Below are 20,285 nucleotides of genomic sequence, written 5' to 3'. Positions count from 1 at the left end.
AATGCCCTAAAAGGATACAGAGAGAAGAATGTAAGAAAGTTAAGCTACGTGTAAAAGTAGTTAAACAAAAGTCATGATAAGACTGGTAAGAATACAGAAAATATATATCAGGAAGATGCCAAAATGTTTTGAAGACTACTGAAAAAAACTTAGCAATGTTAGAAAAACTACTCTAAAAGGTGCCATGGAAAACTGAAGATAAGAATATCCAAAATATCTGAAGTAATTACTTTGAAAAATTTAAATGAAACAAGCAGTGACAGAACCATACTAGAACATTTTCAAGAAGAATGCAAAGAGGAGTACATATCAACACGAGGTAGAAAAAGCCATCAAAAACTTCAAATGCAGAAAGACAGATGGAGTAGATGATATCATCATCATCAAATTCCTAACATATACCCTCAAAGGGTGTACAGGATATAATAGTAAGGCATGAAAAATTACATCATTATTAACTTCCTATCTACAATTTTCCTCTAAACAAATCTTTTATCTGTCAAGACTCCAACATTATCAGATCTTATATTTCGGTCTTCTAAAGCACTTTTTACTATATCAATCCATCTATATCTTGGTCTTCCTCTGGTTCTTTTTCCTGCCAACCTCGCAGAGAGCACTTGTTTTGCTAATCTTTCCTCTCACATTCTAAGTGACCATACCACCTGAGATTAGCTCTGCTAAAGCATTCCTGGATGCTGACAATGTCAAGCTCTTTCCTAATACCCCCATTTTTAATGTAATACTGCAATTGATGCCATCTTTTCATGCACCTAATTTTTCTCAGGACTCTCATATCTGTGGTCTGCAGTCTTTGTCCAAGTGTTTTACTTCTGACCCAGCTCTCAGATCCATAAGTTAAAACTGGCTTGAATACTGTCTTGTATACAGCTAATTTAGTGTTTTGACTAATTTCTCTCTTATTCCATATAAATTTATTCAGTTGACTTCCTACCATGCCAGCTTTGTTGATTCTATTGTCTATTTCTATATTTAATTTACCATCTTCAGTAAAAATCTTGCCTAAGTAGCTAAAATGTTTTACTTGTTCTATAGGTTCTCCATTCACAATGCAGTTGATATTTTCAATGCTTCTGCCTATTTTCATTGTCTTTGTCTTTTTAATGCTGACCTTCATACCATATCTATTACAACAGGTATTCACTTCAGTCAGGGAATCTTGCAGACTTGTAGTGGATTTATTTATTATTATTACTACTGACACCTCTAGGGAGTCCAAAGACTCATCAAGGGAGGTTACCTACTCTACCGCTCTCTGTCTCCACCACTCAATCCACCAACGTCATCTACTGCCCACCACCACCATCACTACTAGTATTTTTCACAGACAATCACAAACATCCATGTTCACGGCGGGTTGGAACCCGCAGCCTTTTTGGCTGAAGAGCGGATATGCTAACCACTCGGCCAACCACACCGGCAATTATTTATTAGTATAATATCACCTGCATAAAGCAAAGAGCTGAGATTAACATTTCCAATTTTGATATCAGGTTTAATACCACTTTCTTTCATAATGTGATCCATATAGATAATGAATAACAGAGGAGATAATGTACATCCTTGTCTGACACCATTAACATTAAACCATCATCTGTACTTCCTTCAATTCTAACTGCTGACTTACAACTCAAATAAAGACTAAGTATTGTTTGATATAATGCCCCACTGACACCATATTACTGTAGCGTTTTGAATAGCTTCTCTCTTGGCACCTTGTCATATGTCTTTTCTAGATCTACAAAACTTAAATACAGATCTTTGTTATATTCCCATGATTTCTCAACTATCTGTGGTAAAGTGAAAATATGATCCTGACAACCTCTAGTTAGCCCGAATCCAGCTTGTTCTTCAAACTTCTCTTCCACAATCCTCTCAACCGTTTCTCAAGTATACTTGCATAAATCTTACCAGGAACACTCAGTAGAGAAATACCTCAGTAATTCACACTTTCAGTTCTTTTTCCCTTTTTATACATGGGTATAATCCAATCATCTGGAATTCATCCCTCTGTCCAGGCTTTCTGAAGTATGCAGTGCAGCCACTGTAAGACTTTTATATTCCATACTTGAGCATTTCTGGTAGAATATCATCTACTTCTGCTGCCTTACCACATTTCAGGCTTTTGATGGCTTTTTCTACTTCAAGTATGGATATGTACTCCAATCATCTGGAATTCGTCCCTCTGTCCAGGCCTTCTGAAGTATGCAGTGCAACTACTGTAAGACTTTTATACTCCATATTTGAGCATTTCGGGTAGAATATCATCTACTCCTGCTGCCTTTCTGCATTTCAGGTTTTTGATGGCTTTTTCTACTTCAAGTATGGATATGTATTCCTGACTGCATGTGTGGTCAGTGTTTTTTACCACTGTGCTGTCATCACTGCTTGTTTCATTTAGCAATTTTTCGAAATAATTTTCGAAGATTATATAGGACTATATGTCTATTCAGATTCCTCTGGTGGCTATACTTATGAGTAAATAACTTGATTTTTAGCTCAACAGAAATTGGTTGGAAAGTAGGCATCTGTACGATGATAGTAGCTGGAGCATTTGAATACTCTGTGTCCTGCAGTAAGCTGTTATTAAAGATCCACTATGCTCCTCCTTTGTGTCTAGTGTGTCCAGAGGAATGCAAATACTTAGAAGGGTGGAATCCTAGTCTGATGCATGATATGGAAGATGTGTGATGTGCCTTATGAAGGGTATTATGTGCATGGTTGCATAGTATTTACTGAGTAATGCCTGGTAAATGGTGCTGGCAGGTCCACCTTTGGTACATTTTTTTTTTTCATGTTGCTGTGGACATCTGAATAAGCTGAGTTAGTGAGATTTGTAGATAAACTTATACATCTTTTAATTTTTCAGGAAATGACAATTTATACTAGAATATTAATCATAAAAATCTTTCATTAATATCTTCCTATATTTCAGCAATGTTACATTGCCGACATCATCAGGGATTTCAAAAAACAATGATATGAGCACACAGGCACCAACACTGAGCAAATAAGGCTGAATAAAAGCAATAGAAGTCGGGCCTAGAGTCCTAAACAGTGCTCCCTAGTAGCCTACATTGGGTTATCTTGGGTGTTGGGTTGACAACCGTAAAATATATGCTTTACATATTTGGGGTAATCTCATGTACCCAAATTTGTTGAGATTTGGAAAGGTTTTCAGAGCTGAGGTAGATTCAATGAATAATGGTGGATGTCCAAAGCATGGTAACACAAGGACTACATCCAGTTCCACCCACAGCCACTCAGGACTTGCTGACCATGCTTTGGACACCTGCCACAAGATATGTTGGAAGAATATCACTCTATTACATCGCAGCAAATACAAGTATGAAAGACTATTCATCAAATCTGCCTCAGCTGTGAAAAACTTTCCAAATCTCAAAAAATTTGGGTGCATGAGACTGCTCTAAATTTGGAAAGCATACATTTTAAGATCATAAGTTCAATGGCCAAGATTATCCAATTTAGCCCACTAAGGAACACTGTTTCTTAGTGGGCTAAATCTAGGCCTGACTTCTCTTGCTTTTATTCAGCCTCATTTGCTAGGTGTTAGTGCCTGTGTGCACATAGTTTTTTTTGTGATCCCTCATTGCCGAAATATAGGAAGGTATTAAAGTTCTTCATAATTAATATTCTAGTATACATTTTCATATCCTGAAATATTAAAAACTCAGCTAGTGAGAGTCGATGTTCCTGGCACTGATGTCTGTCTATCCATTGCAGGATCCAGAGTGCAGCTGAAATCCCCTGCCAGTATGAGGTGTTCCTAATTAATTTTGCTGAGGTGATTTTAAATGAATTCTAGTACTTGCATTGCAAGCTGTTAATTATGTTATGTATACATTAATGTGTATTTTCTTCCCAGTCTAAGTTCTAATTAGTGAATATACTGCACACTCAGGAAAAGTATTGATGATTCATAATTTTAGGGTGCTTTTGTTTTTGGTGGATTCAAATGACTCCTAATCAGGAGAGAATTCTCCATGCTTGCTGCGCAAGCTCATTAATTGAGAAAGAAGTAATATTTATTTGCTAATAAATGCATGCATTTATAAGCATTCCATTTAGGCTTTTATTTTTGTAGACAGAAGACATTTTAAGCTTGCGCTGCAATAATTGAGCTTTGCGCTGTGTATCGGAGGCCAATGCTTGCTCGTCTAGTCAAAGCTACCTTGGCTTGCTCGGTTGTAGGAGCTTCCAAGTCCTCACTGCAGCACTGATTTCATGCACGCGCATAGCCATTTCCGCTCCCTTCAAGTCATCTTAAACACAAGGCCATATGCAGTCAAAGTAGCTCTAGCCAGTGAGCTTCAGCCAGCCTTTACAAATGTGCATGTTGCTTGGGAAAATTAAGTTACAACCAACTTTTTATGACAATGTTATTGACCAGTTCATAAAGAAGAACCGTAGGGTAGGATTTGTATTCAAGTAACTAAATTGAAAAAGATAGAATATCATTTGTAAAATAAATGTTGTATTTATATAATTAAATGTACATAAATTTCTAAATACAGTATATAGTTTTAAATGGTCAGTAATTCATTATTCCGATAATCAGACTTCAATCACACCTCTCACTCCCTGAATGATAGCAAGAGCAAGTGTGAATTTCAAGACCAGCATTCGCACCTGCTCCTAATCCATGCAGTTGTAGGGTCACCATGGACAGTGGTACACGATATATGGCCAATTCTTCCAGTGCTGGTCTGAAACTTTGCACATGGAATGGAAGTTAGTTTCCTACATCATAACTATTTCTGGCCAATGAGCAAGGATGCTGCAGACATGCTGCAGGATGAGTTTGTTTTGCAGTGGTGTGGCACATCCTCTAACATTTAATGAGAGGAAGTTTGAGGCACGCATTATATCCTGATTTATTTTGTTTTGCATGGTGACCCTCCTTTGCTTTAAGGATAATTAATTAATTACACTCCCACTGGGACTGAAGCCCATTTATCATGTAATATATTTTTTTTCTAAGGTTGATGGTCCCCCCCCCCAACCAGAAGATTTCTTAGTTCTTCCAGCTGGGTAATTAGACCACTAATGTCAACAATGTAGTTATATGTTGTCAGCGGTTTTTGTGATGAGCCTTGAACTTTCTTAAGGAAGCTCAGAAGCTGCTCATTTCTTAGTGTATCTGATTTTCAGTTTCCTCTTCATCATCCTCCGAGCTCAAAAAGCTCACCCCCCCCCACTAATCAACCCACAAATCCTATATCCTCAAGGGGAGAATTCCACCGACCACGCGTCACAGGATCCTCTCCACCACTTCCTCATACTCAAGTAAGGTGACCAAGACTAGCACACAGTAATCCAGATATGGCCATAAAATCTTAAAAAGAGGCTTCAACAATTATTATTAATGAAGTCCATCACAATAGCATTCCAAAAGTTCATAAACTATATAGAATGTCTTATCCACAGCCTTAATGCTTAAGTTACTTTAAGAAGTTTGTAGATTTTTTTTAATGTAGTTTACCATTAAAAAAAAATAATATAATATAGATTACCACACACGAAAAGCTGTCAACTCCTCAGTATTATTTTTTTAATTAAATTAATTTTTTAAATACGTCTATTTTTATATAATCAAGAAGCCACAGTCTAGAGACCAAATGTAACTTTTTCCAAGCCTCCGTTGACTGGTCTCATAACAGGCTATTACATCAATCTCCTACCTAAATACAATCACCAACAACCAATCTTGTGGCAGGTATGAAACCTGCAGCCTGTTGGAGAGTGGGTACATTAATTATTCAGCAAACCAGGCTGTTATTCAATAATTCCTACATACCCTTCCACCCTCTGATACCTTGTAAGAAGCACATTAAATTAGATACAATTAAGAACAAAATAATGCATATGAGATTGAGTGAAACAAATTAATTTCATATAATATAATATATAATACATAAATTATATATTATATGAAGTTCAAAAGACAGAATAATTTAGAAAAATATATATCTATACCATCATATTTTGCTAACACTGCTTGTACATCAGCATATGCCTGTATCTCCAACAGAGCTTCTATAAGATTTTCATGAATGTTAAATACATTCATCATAGGAAATTCTTTTATCAGCTATAAAAGAATAACGATGTCATATCAAAACACTACAAAATGGAGAAACACTAAAAAATTTTAAAAATTCTCTAATTTTTTGTGCGTGTTATGAAAAAAAATTCTTGTAATAATATTGAAACAACTTCAAAATTCAATTCCATTCATAGCATCTCCAACAGAACTTATCTTGGAGAAGTCCTTATCTTATTCAACAGATTAACACACAGATACTTACTTCTGTTGTTTTGCCATAGAGGCTTTTAATATTGATATTATACACTTACAGCATAGGTTCCTAAACAGTGGTTTGCAAAACCTTTGGGGTTTTGCAAACCACTGGTTAGGAACCTATGCTGAAAGTGCATAATATCAATACAAGCCAGGTGCATTTGGTTTACAAAGTTGTTCCAGGAGGTCACACTAACAATTCTGTAAGTGTCTGCTTAGATTAACATTATTCATAACACTATCTTTATAAACTAAAGAGTTTAATATTAATTTATGTAGCTTGGTTTAAAATGTACAGTATGTTAAATTTGATTTTTCATTTCTTGGCAAATACTTCTTCACAACATGTCATCTGAGAAGGGCTCACCAATAATAGTTTGAAACCTTCTCTCATCTTATCATTCAGAAATCAAATGCTTCAAAAAGCATACGGTGATGAATGCTTATCTCGTACTCAAGTTTACGAGTTGTTTAAACAATTTCAAAGTGGTCATGAGACGCTTGAGGATGACAAAAAAGCTGGGCTGTCCAAAAACTGGACTGAGTACAGTTAATATCCAAAAAGTGCATGATTTCATCAAAGAAAACCCGAAATCGTCCATGAGATTGATTCAAGATGAATTGGAGATTCCAAAATCAACTGTGCACAACATTTTGACCGAGAGTTTGGGCCTTCGTAAATTGAATTCGCGATTTGTTCTCCACAAGTTGACCAAAAAATATATTGAATTGAACACTGCAAGGACCTCATTAAAACTGCTTAAGGACTCAAACTTCCTTGAAAAGATTGTTACTGGTGAAGAATGGGAGAAACAGAAATCTGACTCCCACACTCTGAAGGCAAAACATGGTAATAGCCATTTCACACCTCCAATAAGCAGGACAGTGCTGTTTCACTGAGCAATGAGTCATCCTCCACCTAGAAGTCTGGTTGGCATTTCCTTCAACTAAGGTAGCTTATGTGATAGGTACTCTATCAATGACAGTACGGACCACTCATGATGAGTCACTGAACTCCCCTGAGGTGCCCATGTAATAACTTGGCTTCTTAATTCTCATGTTTACTTTACTGCACACACATTAAACATTAAAAAATGGCACTTATCACTTTCACAAGAAAGCATTTCATCAACAATGATTAGTAACACACTTTATAGCCACACATATCCACACTGATCCTGAGAATTCAACATAATGACATTAAAAGTTTTGCTGTTATGAATAGCCTCAGAAAACACAGCTTTTCCTTTCTGAATTATGCAGTCTCAGCTATTATTGAAGAATTCACAACAGACAAATATCAGCAGGATGTGGAAGAATGCAGATAGCAAATGCACTTCCTTATATCTGTCTGCACTTTCATATACAGAGAATAAAAAGCATGCAAAAATACTGTAAACTTTCAAGTAGCTTCATTGGCAATGACCTTTATTTAATGTTCGTGCATGTCACCAGAAAAGGAAGTCACTATCGTCACAGTAACTCAATCCTCACAGAAGATAGCACCCCATTAATTTCACAGATCTCATTTGAGAACCAAACCCCAAACATTCCGTGACTGCCACTAACAGTATTCAGCATGTACTGTCAGTAATATTCAGGAATACGCAGTCCTTGCATTTGCTTTATATAGCCACATGTGATCACAGGAATATATATACAGGGTGTTCGGGATAAATTTGACATATTTATAATTAATTATATTTTTCCGTAAGTTACATGTATTAACACACACTTCTCTTCATTTAAAAGTTTGGACCCTTCTTCATTCATATACAAGATGTCAGAAAGGATGGATAGCTGGAACCCACCTGAATCATGGAAGAGAATAACTTGTATCATGATGATTCGTGCCCGCCATCAAAATAAGGATGTTACGACTGCTGCCCAATGCTCCCTGAATACAGTAAAAACAATCAGGCATGAACTAGAGACTTGCAATGGTGACTACGAGGATGTAGCAAGAAGAAAGATCCCTAGCAGACGATCTGATTGCGTTCGTACAGCAGAATTCCTCGCAAATCTGCAGGAACAGGTGTTGAAGAACCCTGGCATTGGAATTCGGGCTTTGTTCGTGGAGTTGCTAACTGTAGTCAAGCCCTGGATAACAAGGGTAGCCAATGGTAGGCCGTATGTATGGCAGCAGGATTCGGCCCCTTGCCACACCTCTGGGAAAAGTCAAAAATGGTTGTCTGAAAATTTCTACGACTTCACCAGTCCAAATGTTTGGCCTCCAAACTCCCCAGACCTTAACCCCATGGATTATTTTGTATGGGGCGCAGTTGAAAAAGACACCAATCGCACTTCCAGTAATACAAAAGCCCAGTTAATGGATAAAATTAAAACAGTTTTTGCGGCCCTTCCCAGGGAGACTGTAGCATCAGCTTGTTCGAGGTTCCGAAGCAGAATTGAAGCTGTGATCGATGCTAATGGTGGTTATTTTGAGTAAATCTTGTTGATAGTATTGTAATTAACTCTGCCTGTAATGTTTTTTTGTCAATTCATTAAATTTAATAGATACAAAGAAGATTTTCTTTTTCCTTACGAAACGGTCAAATTTATCCCGAACACCCTGTATATATATCAGGATGTTTCATTTTTAAACAGAGAGTGTTATAAAGTGAATATGGTATAGTGTATGTCATAATCCTGATAATGTGACATTTAATGTGGGTGAAATGCACAGGCAGGAAAGTAAGCAACATACACCGAAAGTACAATAGCATATACAAGGCTCAACAAATATGCCTGCCCACCTGACTTGTGACAAGTAGCAGCAGACTGGAAAGAACAGAATAGTTTTTATGTAATAAAAAATAATTTTTGACTAATTATTTTTAACTATAACAAAACCTAGATGCAAAACCACTAATCAATTTATGAAACTCCTAATGATTTATTGGGAAGTAGGGATATTATCATTTAAAAAATGGTGTGTGTGTGTGTGAGGGGGGTGGGGTCTCAGGCGAATACATTTTCTGTAGGGAATGAGTAGAGTTTGCATTATTTGTTAAGCCTCATGTGTGTGTAGAAGACCAAGCATATTGGTTTTTGTAATATTTAAGTTAGTTTTTATGTATGCTGATTTATTCCGATTTAAGATTCACTGAAAATATAGAATTTTAAGCAAAAGATTATGAAAATTAGTTCTGTTACTCTGAATCAACTAAGCACAATATGCCTCTACAACTGTAAACAATTTACTCTCACTAAAGCAAATACTATTATAACAAACTTAATTACTAGCAAGTAACAAAAATAAGTTCTGACCAAAACAAAACTAATTCTTATTGCTGTACAATGAATACCAATTTTCAGCTTTTTTACTGGTGGCTTTTAATACCTTCTAAGTTGCTTATATAAGTTGGCTTCTCCCTGCATTAAGAAGAGCCAACAGTGAAATAGTGCTTGTTGGCAGTGGAACTGTAAACTAATAAAGCTGACTATGTAGGCTCTTTAGAGATCGTATCTTCTACTTATTTGGTATTACACCTTTGTAATTCAAAAGATACCACAGCCCTAGGCACAAGCTTGCAGGACTATTTTTTCTTGACACTTTCTGTCTAAATTAAAAGCTGGATATTTTCACAGAAGATCTTTTGATATCAAATGGAATATATCAACATATAAATTACCAAAATTGTGTTATTTCATATCCAAAACTTCGGTCACATTAGAAATAAAAAAATTTTTTTTTTCTAAAATAAACAATTTTAGAAATAAAAATAAATTTCTTAATAAGGGTTTTTTTTAAAAAAATCTTTATGCATAATTTTAATTTATATACACAGTCAGCTCTATTAACAATTATTATGGCTGTATTCTAAAATTTTTGTAGCGTTTTTAACTAATTTTGTTTTTTGATAATGAAATAATACAATTCAGAAATTATAACAAAATTGCTGTGTACAGTACTCTAGTGTAATAAATAATGAGTATACGACGATTTTCTGCACTTGCCAGTAAAATAATCAGTTGGAAACACATGGAGCAAATGTACTTATTCAGATGTGCTACTTTATTAATTGAATGATTTGAGTGAGGATATCAGAGAGGCTAGGTCATTAACAACAAATTCTTCAAATTCAGCAATTGCAACAAAGTATTCAGAGGATAGTTTGCCATATGCATAACTTGCAGAAGGTTTAAACGTCTTTAAAAATATGTTCATTACATCCAACTTCATATGCACCGTTTGCCTTTTCATTTATGCATAAATTTCTCAGTAAACAACTCCATTATAAAAAATCCATTATGTTGGGATAAATTATAAAAAATTGCTGTGTACAATACTGTACTATAATAAATATTGAGTATACAATGAATATATAATGGACCCCCAATATGCTAGAATGAGCATGTTGGGGTCCATTACTTCAAACAACCAAGAAGCACCTTTGTCAATTTTTTCACTATAAACGTTTTTGGGGCTGAGTTGCCACTTCTTTCTTCTCTCTTCTTCAACTTTCTGACTTCTAGCTCTGCAAGGTTCCCATATGAGAGCTCTTCTTCCACAGGTTCTATTAATTGCTCTACTTCACTGTACCAATCCTTTATAAGCTTTTGTTCTTTGATGAATCCTCTGAATGAATGAATGAACGAACATGTATTTTCAGCAACTTCTTCCAGACACCATTCATACACTTTGCTTTCATCCTGCTCCCTACTATACAACGCAAAATATATTCCTCCCAAAAGTCTCTGGGTGGGGGTGGGGTTTCACCCTTAGTAGTAGCAACAATACCCTGGTCTATGGATTGCAGGAGCACAATGGTATCTGGTGAATGTATAAATGAAATGACCATCATAAGTACAAGTAGTCACAAGTTACATGTGTCATAATTTGAGGACTAACTATATATATTTAAAAAAGGGCATATGCAACATTAGAATGAAATTTGCCACAAACCTTTAGGCTTTTGCCACATATGGTTAGTAGTGATGGGATTGGAAACTAGTGCAAATAATTAAAATTATACTTACATCTCTCATCATTTTTACGGCTTCTCTTAATTTGCCTAGTTTTCTTGCACACATTGCAAGTCTTCTTCTGACATATACAAGGACATTAGTGTCACGTCCTGAAGAAATAAAAAAGTATGAAACTCAGTTTTAATGTAACAAAAATAGTAACTTTATTAAATAATAACTACATTACTGCTCATCAACTTACAGAGCCAAGCCTATGTGTATTCAATCCCAGTGTGATATCACTGGAAAGAGGAATACTCCTCTTAAAGCCTTAATTATAAGGTCAAAGTAGCATAAACTGAAAAATAAAATAAAAAGTTTACTCAATATACTAAGGAAATCAGTTTTTTTGTCTCATTTTACTGCACTAAGGAAAACAAGAAATTGCAAAAATAACTGCTTTCTTTTAAATTTTTATAACAAAAAAAAAAAAACAACTGAAATTATCTTATTAAACAGAGAAATGTGTTGTGTATAATTTAACATGCACAATAATTAAGAATGAGTGCATTTCTATAGTAATAATTACATTCAATTTTTTGAAAACTGTTCTGCTCAACTGATAGCACTATGAATGTATTTTAAGGCTGTGAAATTAAAGATGAAATGAATTCCAAACAGCAAGCAACAATTGTGTAATGCTAATGGCACCAATTCACTCAAATGAAACAATATTTATAAAGCTCAACCATGCTTGTTGGCAAAGAATGGGTGTGTGTGTGTGTGAGAGGGAGAAAGAAGGGGACAGGGAATTTAATTATTTTTAATTATTAAAAATGCCACTTTCCACAATATCAAAACCAGCTTCAAACCCCTGATAAAATTAAGACACCTACTCAGTTCTTGCAAAGATCCTCTTCCACACCTAGCCCACCCAGGGATTTACAAAACACAATGCACATGTAACCTACCATACATAGGAGAAACAGGGCGAACCATCCCAATTAGGAAAGACGAACACAAACGACATGTTAAATACCTCCATTTTGGGAAAAAACTCGTCTTTCAGACCACACACTCCAGACATACCACAGAATTGATTGGAAAGGTACCAAGTCCTTACACCGCACCAAAACCTGGTTTGAGAGGAAATTTAAAGAAGCATGTGAAATGCTCAAACACTATCCTAACCTGAACAAAAATGATGGTCTAACCATTTCCAAGAATGTGGAAGACCCATTTGCAACCATTATAGCAACCAAAACAAGCCAAAGAAAAATCTCTACACAAGAAGACGTGAAGTTTTTTTTTTTTTTTTTTTTTTTAAACATTCAAGAGCAACCTGAACTGTACAAGTCCAGAAGAAAATCTTAGTATTGCAACCTGAAATGTACAAGTCCAGAAGAAAATCTTAGTACGAGAGGACTTTAGCAGGATTTAGCGTTTTTTTTTTTTTCCACTAGAGGTCAGGCTAAGTAAAAGATCAGTTAACAGCATAGATTTAATTTACCTTTGTAGAGTGCAAGAGGATGTAGCTTGTTTTCATATACACGTTTTTTTCTGATGATGACTTCAATACAGGGGTCGAAACGTCAATTGTTATTTTATTAATAATAAGTAAAATAATCATTTCAAAACATGTTTTGTGTCCCTAAATTCATAAATATGAAGGCCACTTTCTACAATGCTTTATATATAAAATTAATAAAAAAATCATCAAAACAAATATAGTGCTAATGTCTACTCATAGCACTAATGATAATGAGGTGCATGAGAGGGCTCATTATGTATGTGGTGTTATTAGCACTGCAGAAAGATAAGTCATTTTTTCATATTTTAGTTAATATTAGGTTAAATCATCATAGTTTTTCTTTTATAAAGGTGTGTGATTCACTGAGTAATTTAGTTTGTAAGTAAATGTATTTTATTATATTTTTTTTGTTTAAATACAATACTGTCAGCATGGTGCCAATGCATGATAGAACAATGGTGGGAAAGACATCATTGTTGGGCGATTTTGAATTTACATGATTTTGTACCATGTAGTGTGTGTGTGTGTGTGTGTGTGTGTGATGTATTCATCATGAAAATTCAAGGATTTATGAAAGGAGAGTGAAACTGGTGAATGAAAGAACAATGGTGGCAAAGACATCATTGTTGGGCGATTTTGAATTTACATGATTTTGTACCATGCAGTGTGTGTGTGTGTGTGTGTGTGTGTGTGTGTGTGATGTATTCATCATGAAAATTAAAGGATTTATGAAAGGAGAGTGAAACTGGTGAATGAGCATGCATCGTGTTTTGACAGTGTTTAGGTGGCAAGAACAAAATGAATGTTAGTAGAAAGTATCAACGATAAAATGGAAAATGGTAATACTGAAATTAATACTGAATGTGTGGCAGGTAGAAAAAATTATGTACAGAGACTATGATCAGTAGAGTACTTAATGAAAGTGTAATAAAATCGTGTTCCCCTGGCACAAAAATTAATGACATTAGTTATGCCATCCAGATGCAAAGAGGTAAGGCAAAAGAACTAACTGTCTTGGTTGGCACTAATGATTAGATGAGAAGTATTCTATGAGGAAGGATGTAAGGAGTTGTTTAACAAAGCAAAAATGAAGACTAAGTTTCCTGCCACACTATGATAGAGGCAAATTGAGGAGGAGGAGGAAGTTGATAGTAACTGAATCAATATGCAAGTTGTGAAGAAGGAATGATGTAGAGTTTGTGGACCTATTTGCCTGAGTTCAACGCAAAGAAGGATTTGTATAATTATAATGCTGACAGACTGCATCTAAACGGTTTTGGTGTTAGGTGTCTAGAGAGAGCTTTATTCATCGAGCATAGTGAAGTGCAAATTCAGGAAAATTTAAGCAATTAAGGTGTAGGCAGATGAATGCATGTGAAGGCACCCAAGGAGGTAGGTGGATGGGTGAGTGTGAGAATGACCAACAAGTGTGGAATCTAGTCATTCATCTATTCACTAATGCTCTTCTAGAAGAACAGAACAGAATTACTGCATCATCTTCTTATTCCTTCCCTCCTCTTTTACTTTGCAGTGTCGAGGATTTTCTACATTTAACTGCTACCATATCGAGGATAAGGTGGTTAAGCCCTATGCCTCCTGGTGTGTCCTATATCTGTAGATGCATATGTTCATGTGCAAGTTTCCATTTTCTGGGGGTCAAAAAACCTGAGTTTCCAGATGAAAAACCCCCTACCTCCGCAGGAGACTGGCTAACTCACCTTTAGTCAAAAGAGACCAGATAACGGTTCTTCGTGTCACTGACGGGAATCAAACCCAGGTCTTTCTGACCAAAGGACTTCATCTATACTGACTGAACTACAAAGGCTCTACTGCATTTACTGCATCAATGTGCCAGTGGAAAGCTTCCCACAAGATTAAAGGCTGTTATAATAGCAAAAGTTAGACCAACTCTATATTCATCCCTTTCATATTATAGTGAGTTCGAATGAACAGGTATCCAGATATTTTTGGATTAGATAGGGTATTTCTTGCAAAATACAAATAAATAAAAAAATTTCTCCCAATCTTACTATTAACATTCACATCTCTATACAAGAGAGATGTGAATGCTAAAAGTACGATTAGGAGAAATTTTTTATCTATTTGTATCTTTATTTTATTTTTTGCAAGAAATACCCTATGAGTCTTGGAATAACTAACAATTTACAAATATTACCTCCACTGCATCTGAGACATCAGGTTTTGCTCATATCTTTGTTGTAGTAAAAGTGATATTTATAAAATATTTATTCCATGAAGGAACTAGACATTAGTTATTCCAGGAAAAGAACTGATGAGTGGTCGCTTAAGAGTCAAAGCCAAACTGGGAAGAAACCTCCACATCACCTCTGAGGAATTGGGGCTTCCACCTTAATGCTCTTCACATGATGCACCCCATTAGCAGGTAGCTAAGTATTAAACAACAAGGATGGGCTGGCAATTTGGGACTTAGCCAACCAAACCGTATTCTCTTTTGGCATGCTGGCTGAGGTGTCGCCCAGTTAAACAAAGTCTCCTCTGCTTTCATCACAGGGAATTAGGTCAAACTGTGAAAATCAGATACTGGAACACACTCCAAAGCTCCAACTTAACATCTAAAAGAAGCAGAAAAAATCCAATGTCAGAAGAACTGAAGATAGGAACCATGAATATAAGAGTATTAATGGAAAGGAAATCAAACTTGCAGAAGAATTAGAAAAGCACCACATGGAGGTTCCAAGTTTTTTTTGTTTTTTTTTAAGTGGGTCTGGCTCCACATGTGCCCTGAATAAGGATCAAAACGGTCTGGTGGGTGGTGGCCCTTCCATTATGGGATAGTAAAACAATTGAAGTGATGTCATTAGCCTCTACATACAAGTAACTGAGTCATGAAGCTACTTCATGCGCAATTTTTTTTCTTCGCTTACACATGGATAAAGGATTTAAAACCAAGAATATAATTTCTTGGAATCTTTAAGTTATACCACATGGACATAATTGGCATTACTGAGACAAAAGATCTTACTAAATAATAAGTACATGATGTTATATTCAGGCAATAATGACCAAGGAAATGAAAGGAAGGAGTAGTGGTAACATTCCACACCAAACACGAAGATAAACTTCTCGCCTGAAAGGCAGTTTCAAGTAGAGTTATGTGGGCAAACTTCAAAATGGGGAAATGGACAATAGAACTTATTTGTGCCTACAGTCCCGCAAAAGGAAGGAAGAAGTGGAAGAATTTTAAAGTCATTAGAATTGACAGAGAAAATGAAAAATGTGGTCCTTGTTGGAAGATCTAAACAGCAGAGTAGGAAATAAATCCCCACAGGCATGCAATAACAATTTCATGAAAATATGGAGAGAAGGGCAAAGATAATAATAATGGTAAGTATTTTCTGAATGGACAGACTAGTCAGTTCATTAGTAATACCATGTTCCAGTATAAAGATGTGCATTAATTCACGTGAAGAGAAAACAAGAAATAAGAAAAGCCTTATTGACTACATCACAGTTGATAGTGATATCTTGATGCATGTTCAAAATACAAGAGTGTACAGAGAATTTGAAATGGAAAGTGCCCATTACTTGGGGTAAATCAGGATAAAAATGGATATTATATTGATGAGAACAGTATATAAGAAAGTTTTTAAAAGAATTAAAGTTAGCACATTTTACAGGTAAACTCTACAATTGACTACACAAACATTATTCAAGAAATTTTGAAGCACTTTGAAAACAAGAACCAAACCCTGGAGTCCAGATGGAAAATTATGAAGAAAACATTGATTCAGCTAAGGAGGTATGTGGTGAAGTTATCTTCAAAGATAGAAAATCAAGAACATCATGGTGGACACAAGAAGTTGAAGCAGCAGCCCCGGAAAAGAAGAAAGCATACCAAAAGTTCCAAATAAGTCAGCAGATTGTTCCTAAAAGAATAGAGAAAAATGTAAGCACTCAGCTAAGTGTAAAATTATCTAAACAAAAGTCATGGGAAGACTTTGGTAAGAATATGGAAAATAAATATCAGTAAGGTGACAAAATGTTCTGGAGGCTACTGAAAAAGCTTAGAAAGAGTACTGTAAAAGGAATCATAGATGATAAAGGTGACATGATAACTGAAGCTAAGGATATCCTAGATGTCTGGAGTGATTATTTTAAAATACTGTTAAACGAACCAAGTAATAACAGAGATGTACCAGAAAATGTTCAACAGCAATGCAAAGAGGAGTACGTATCAATATTTTAGATGGTTAAAGCTGTAAAAGACTTGAAATGTGGAAAGGCTGCTGGAGTAGATGATATTCAACCAGAAATGCTTAAGTATAGGGGTATAAAATTTAATTTTTGCAGAGACTACGCTGCATAATTCAGAGAGCCTGGTCAGAAATTCGAATTCTCGATGATTGAAGTAGAGATCTCACAGTACCCATCTATAAAAAAGAGAATAAAGCTGAATGTAAAAATTACAGAGTAATTTCTCTGCTAAGTGTCCCAAGATTAATAAGATTTATTAATCTTGGAACACTTAAATAAGATTAATACAAACATACCTGAAAAGAGGTTGAGAAAGATTGCGGAAGAGAAACTTGGAGAAGAATAAGCTGGGTTTAGGCTAAATAGAGGTTGTCAAGATGAGATTTTTACTTTAAGAGAAATGGAAATATGACAAGGCATACAACAAGGTGCCCAGGAGAAAAGCTTTACAAAATAATTCAATTATATGGGGTCAATGGAACATCATACTGAGCAATATTGTATGCCCACACTTCATGGAGCAGACCTTGGCTTTGTGCCAAGAATAGTCAATTCATGTTGAAGGGGAGAAATATATAAAGGATGTACGAATTGGTCACCAACACGTGAAATCACGTACTTTATACGTAAATTTTTCAACTGTTGTACAAGCAAAATAGTCACCACTTTAAGAACTAGAATTTTCATAAAAGAAAAGCTAATTTTCCGACGTATAATAACAAACAATCATCCCAAGAAACACAGTGATTACCATAATAGCGGGGATTCTCCTTTTTTTGACATGTGCAGAATTGTCTCACATCTGTGGGCGTACAGCACATAGTCTATATTTAAGTTGTCAGTCAGCAGTTCGAACTGAAGGAAATACAGGAAAATGGTTTAATGTAAAATTAGGGATAAGAAAAAGATGCACATTATCTTCATTCTTATTTATCATTTATATGGATCATATTATGAAAGAAAGTGGCATTAGGCCTGATATTAGAAATGGAGATGTCAAACTTAGCTCTTTGCTTTATGCAGATCATGTATTCCTAATTGTACCCTAGTGCAAGTCTGTAGGATTTTCTAAATTGAACCACAGCTGTAAAAAATATAGGATGAAAATCAGCAATAAAACGACCAAAAGTATGAAAATAGGCAGAAAAATTGAACACATCAACTGCATTTTGAATGGAGAGCCTATAGAATAAGATATTTCAGTTATTTAGGCACAGTTTTTAGTGAAGATGGCAAGTTAAATCTGGAAATAGAATGAGCAGAACTGGTATGGTTCGTAGCTAGTTGAATAAATTTATATGGAATAAGAGAAATTAGCCCAAACACCAAACTAGCAGTATACAAGACAGAGTTCAAATTAATTTTAAGGAGACCAGAGGAAGACCTAGATCTAGGTGGATTGATTCAAGTCAGAAGTACCTTAAAAGTACGAAATGTTAGATATGATAATACTGGAGTTCTCACAAGTAACAGACTGATTTGGAGGAAAATTGTTGATAAGGGACTAATAATAATGTAATTTAATCATGTAGTGCTGTCATAGTAGCCTGAACACCGTTTGAGAGTACATATCAGGAAATTGATGATGTATCTCTGAATAATTTTTCATTCTATATAAATTGCAAATTCCATCCACTGAATACAATTCTCACATTAGAATTGGTGCCTGCACTTAAGAACTTTCTAAAAAATTGCTCGACTTTGATATAGTAGATTGGAAGTAGGTTTGATTAATGTCCCATCATGAATTCACTCAATACTTTCACACAGAGGTTCAATTTCCTTTCTTGCATTTTTTTACAAATATTTCCATTAGAACTGGCCAGTCATTCCTGTGTTCTCTATAGCAATAGGTCCTCTGACTCCAAATTGAGAGAACATATTTTTCTTCCTTTTCATTCATGCTTTCTATTGATATCATTTGCAAACAGTTCTCCCTATTATGCAGTTTCTAATAAGAATAATCTGCAGGTCTTCAAATCCAAAGTTAACAAATTTCCATTTTTTTCACAACTTTCTGTCCATCAACGCTGTTAATGTACTAGATTTTGAACTATCTCTTACATATAAGACCATAAAAATACTAGTTTATTGACTAAAGTTTTGGGCATATGGTGGTATTTTCAGTATGCTATGAAAGTCAGAAGATACTTTATTTGCCACATTTGTGAAAATTAAAGAAATCAAGGGTGAGGAATGACAACAATCCTCCAATAAACGTTTCAATTGTGGCAACTTGAAATAGTGTTATAAGAATCTGCAAGGGAAGGATATCTGCAGAGGTGAATGAATATAAAACTGGTTTGTTGTGAAGATGGCTAATGAGCATATCTCACAGAATAGTATATGCAGAAGTAGAATCTACAGATGACTAGCAGTGTGTGTGTGGAAGGGCTCTTTATTTGGACCACTAGTATTTATAATTTGTATGTTAATGATATAGAAAATTATTTTCATAGAAATGTTCAATTATTTGATAATGAAAAATTGAATACAGTGACAATCAATTGAGATGATACAGAGATCGCACAGATAGCTGTTTAGTATCAGCAAAGGATAATGGTTACCAGTTCAATTTAGGAAAAGATTGAGATATAATAACCTTCTCCTTTTCACTGTGGAATTGAGATAAACTATATTCTACACTGAAAGAACTGGACTGCAGAAAACTTATGTTTTTTTTTTTTTTTTTTTTTTTTTTTGATGGGGGGGAAGCAGAAGGTATACTGCAAAAGTGGCTAAAATAGTTTACTGAAGAACACACCAACAAACGGAGATAAAGTTAAAAAAGATCATTATTAATTATTAAATTAAAATTATATTATTATATCATATTTACAGACTGATATATCTGATACAGTGGAGAGTGCAAAGTAGTGTTAAAAATGATATCAGGATTGTGGAATACTGATTATGAAGACAGATTGAGAATTTGTAGACTGCAGAGACTAGCAAACAGGAAAAAGAGGAGTGATATGATTGAGACTTGAAAACTTCTGAAAGGGTCATACAGGATTTCAGTTGATGGAATTTTTCATTTTATGGAGGATGGGGAAAGGACAAGAGGGCATCCTTGGAAGCTGAGAATGAATGTTGCTAAGGAGGAGGGTGTGGGTTAGATTTTACTCTCACCAGGTGGTGCATGATTGGAATGGATTGCCAATGGATGTTGTGTGTGCAAGCAGTGTGTGAATGAATTCAAGAACAAGTATGATAGCTAGTGCATGTAGTATGTGGCCTTCCTCAATGAGGCCCAGACTCCCT

At 35.2% G+C, this 20,285-nt stretch overlaps 1 protein-coding gene across 2 annotated transcripts in view; it reads right to left on the bottom strand.

The window, feature by feature from the left end:
- LOC150095393 (suppressor of tumorigenicity 7 protein homolog) overlaps positions 1-20,285 on the bottom strand; it is a 458,155-nt gene that overhangs the window by 170,509 nt on the left and 267,361 nt on the right. For both annotated transcript variants that reach the window (XM_090410726.1, XM_090410727.1), the window contains exons 8-9: positions 11,327-11,424; positions 6,019-6,133 (exon numbers count right to left, since the gene is read on the bottom strand). In XM_090410726.1, the coding sequence (XP_090266852.1) occupies positions 6,019-6,133; positions 11,327-11,424 (213 nt within the window). The remainder of the gene's footprint in view (positions 1-6,018; positions 6,134-11,326; positions 11,425-20,285) is intronic.

The sequence above is a fragment of the Typopeltis vanoorti genome, chromosome 20 (assembly GCF_054136105.1).
Source record: "Typopeltis vanoorti isolate ZY-2024b chromosome 20, IOZ_Tvanoo_1.0, whole genome shotgun sequence".
In the NCBI taxonomy this organism is placed as follows: domain Eukaryota; kingdom Metazoa; phylum Arthropoda; class Arachnida; order Uropygi; family Thelyphonidae; genus Typopeltis; species Typopeltis vanoorti.
Note: the sequence above shows the minus strand (reverse complement) of the source record. Positions and strands in the feature narration are given on the sequence as shown.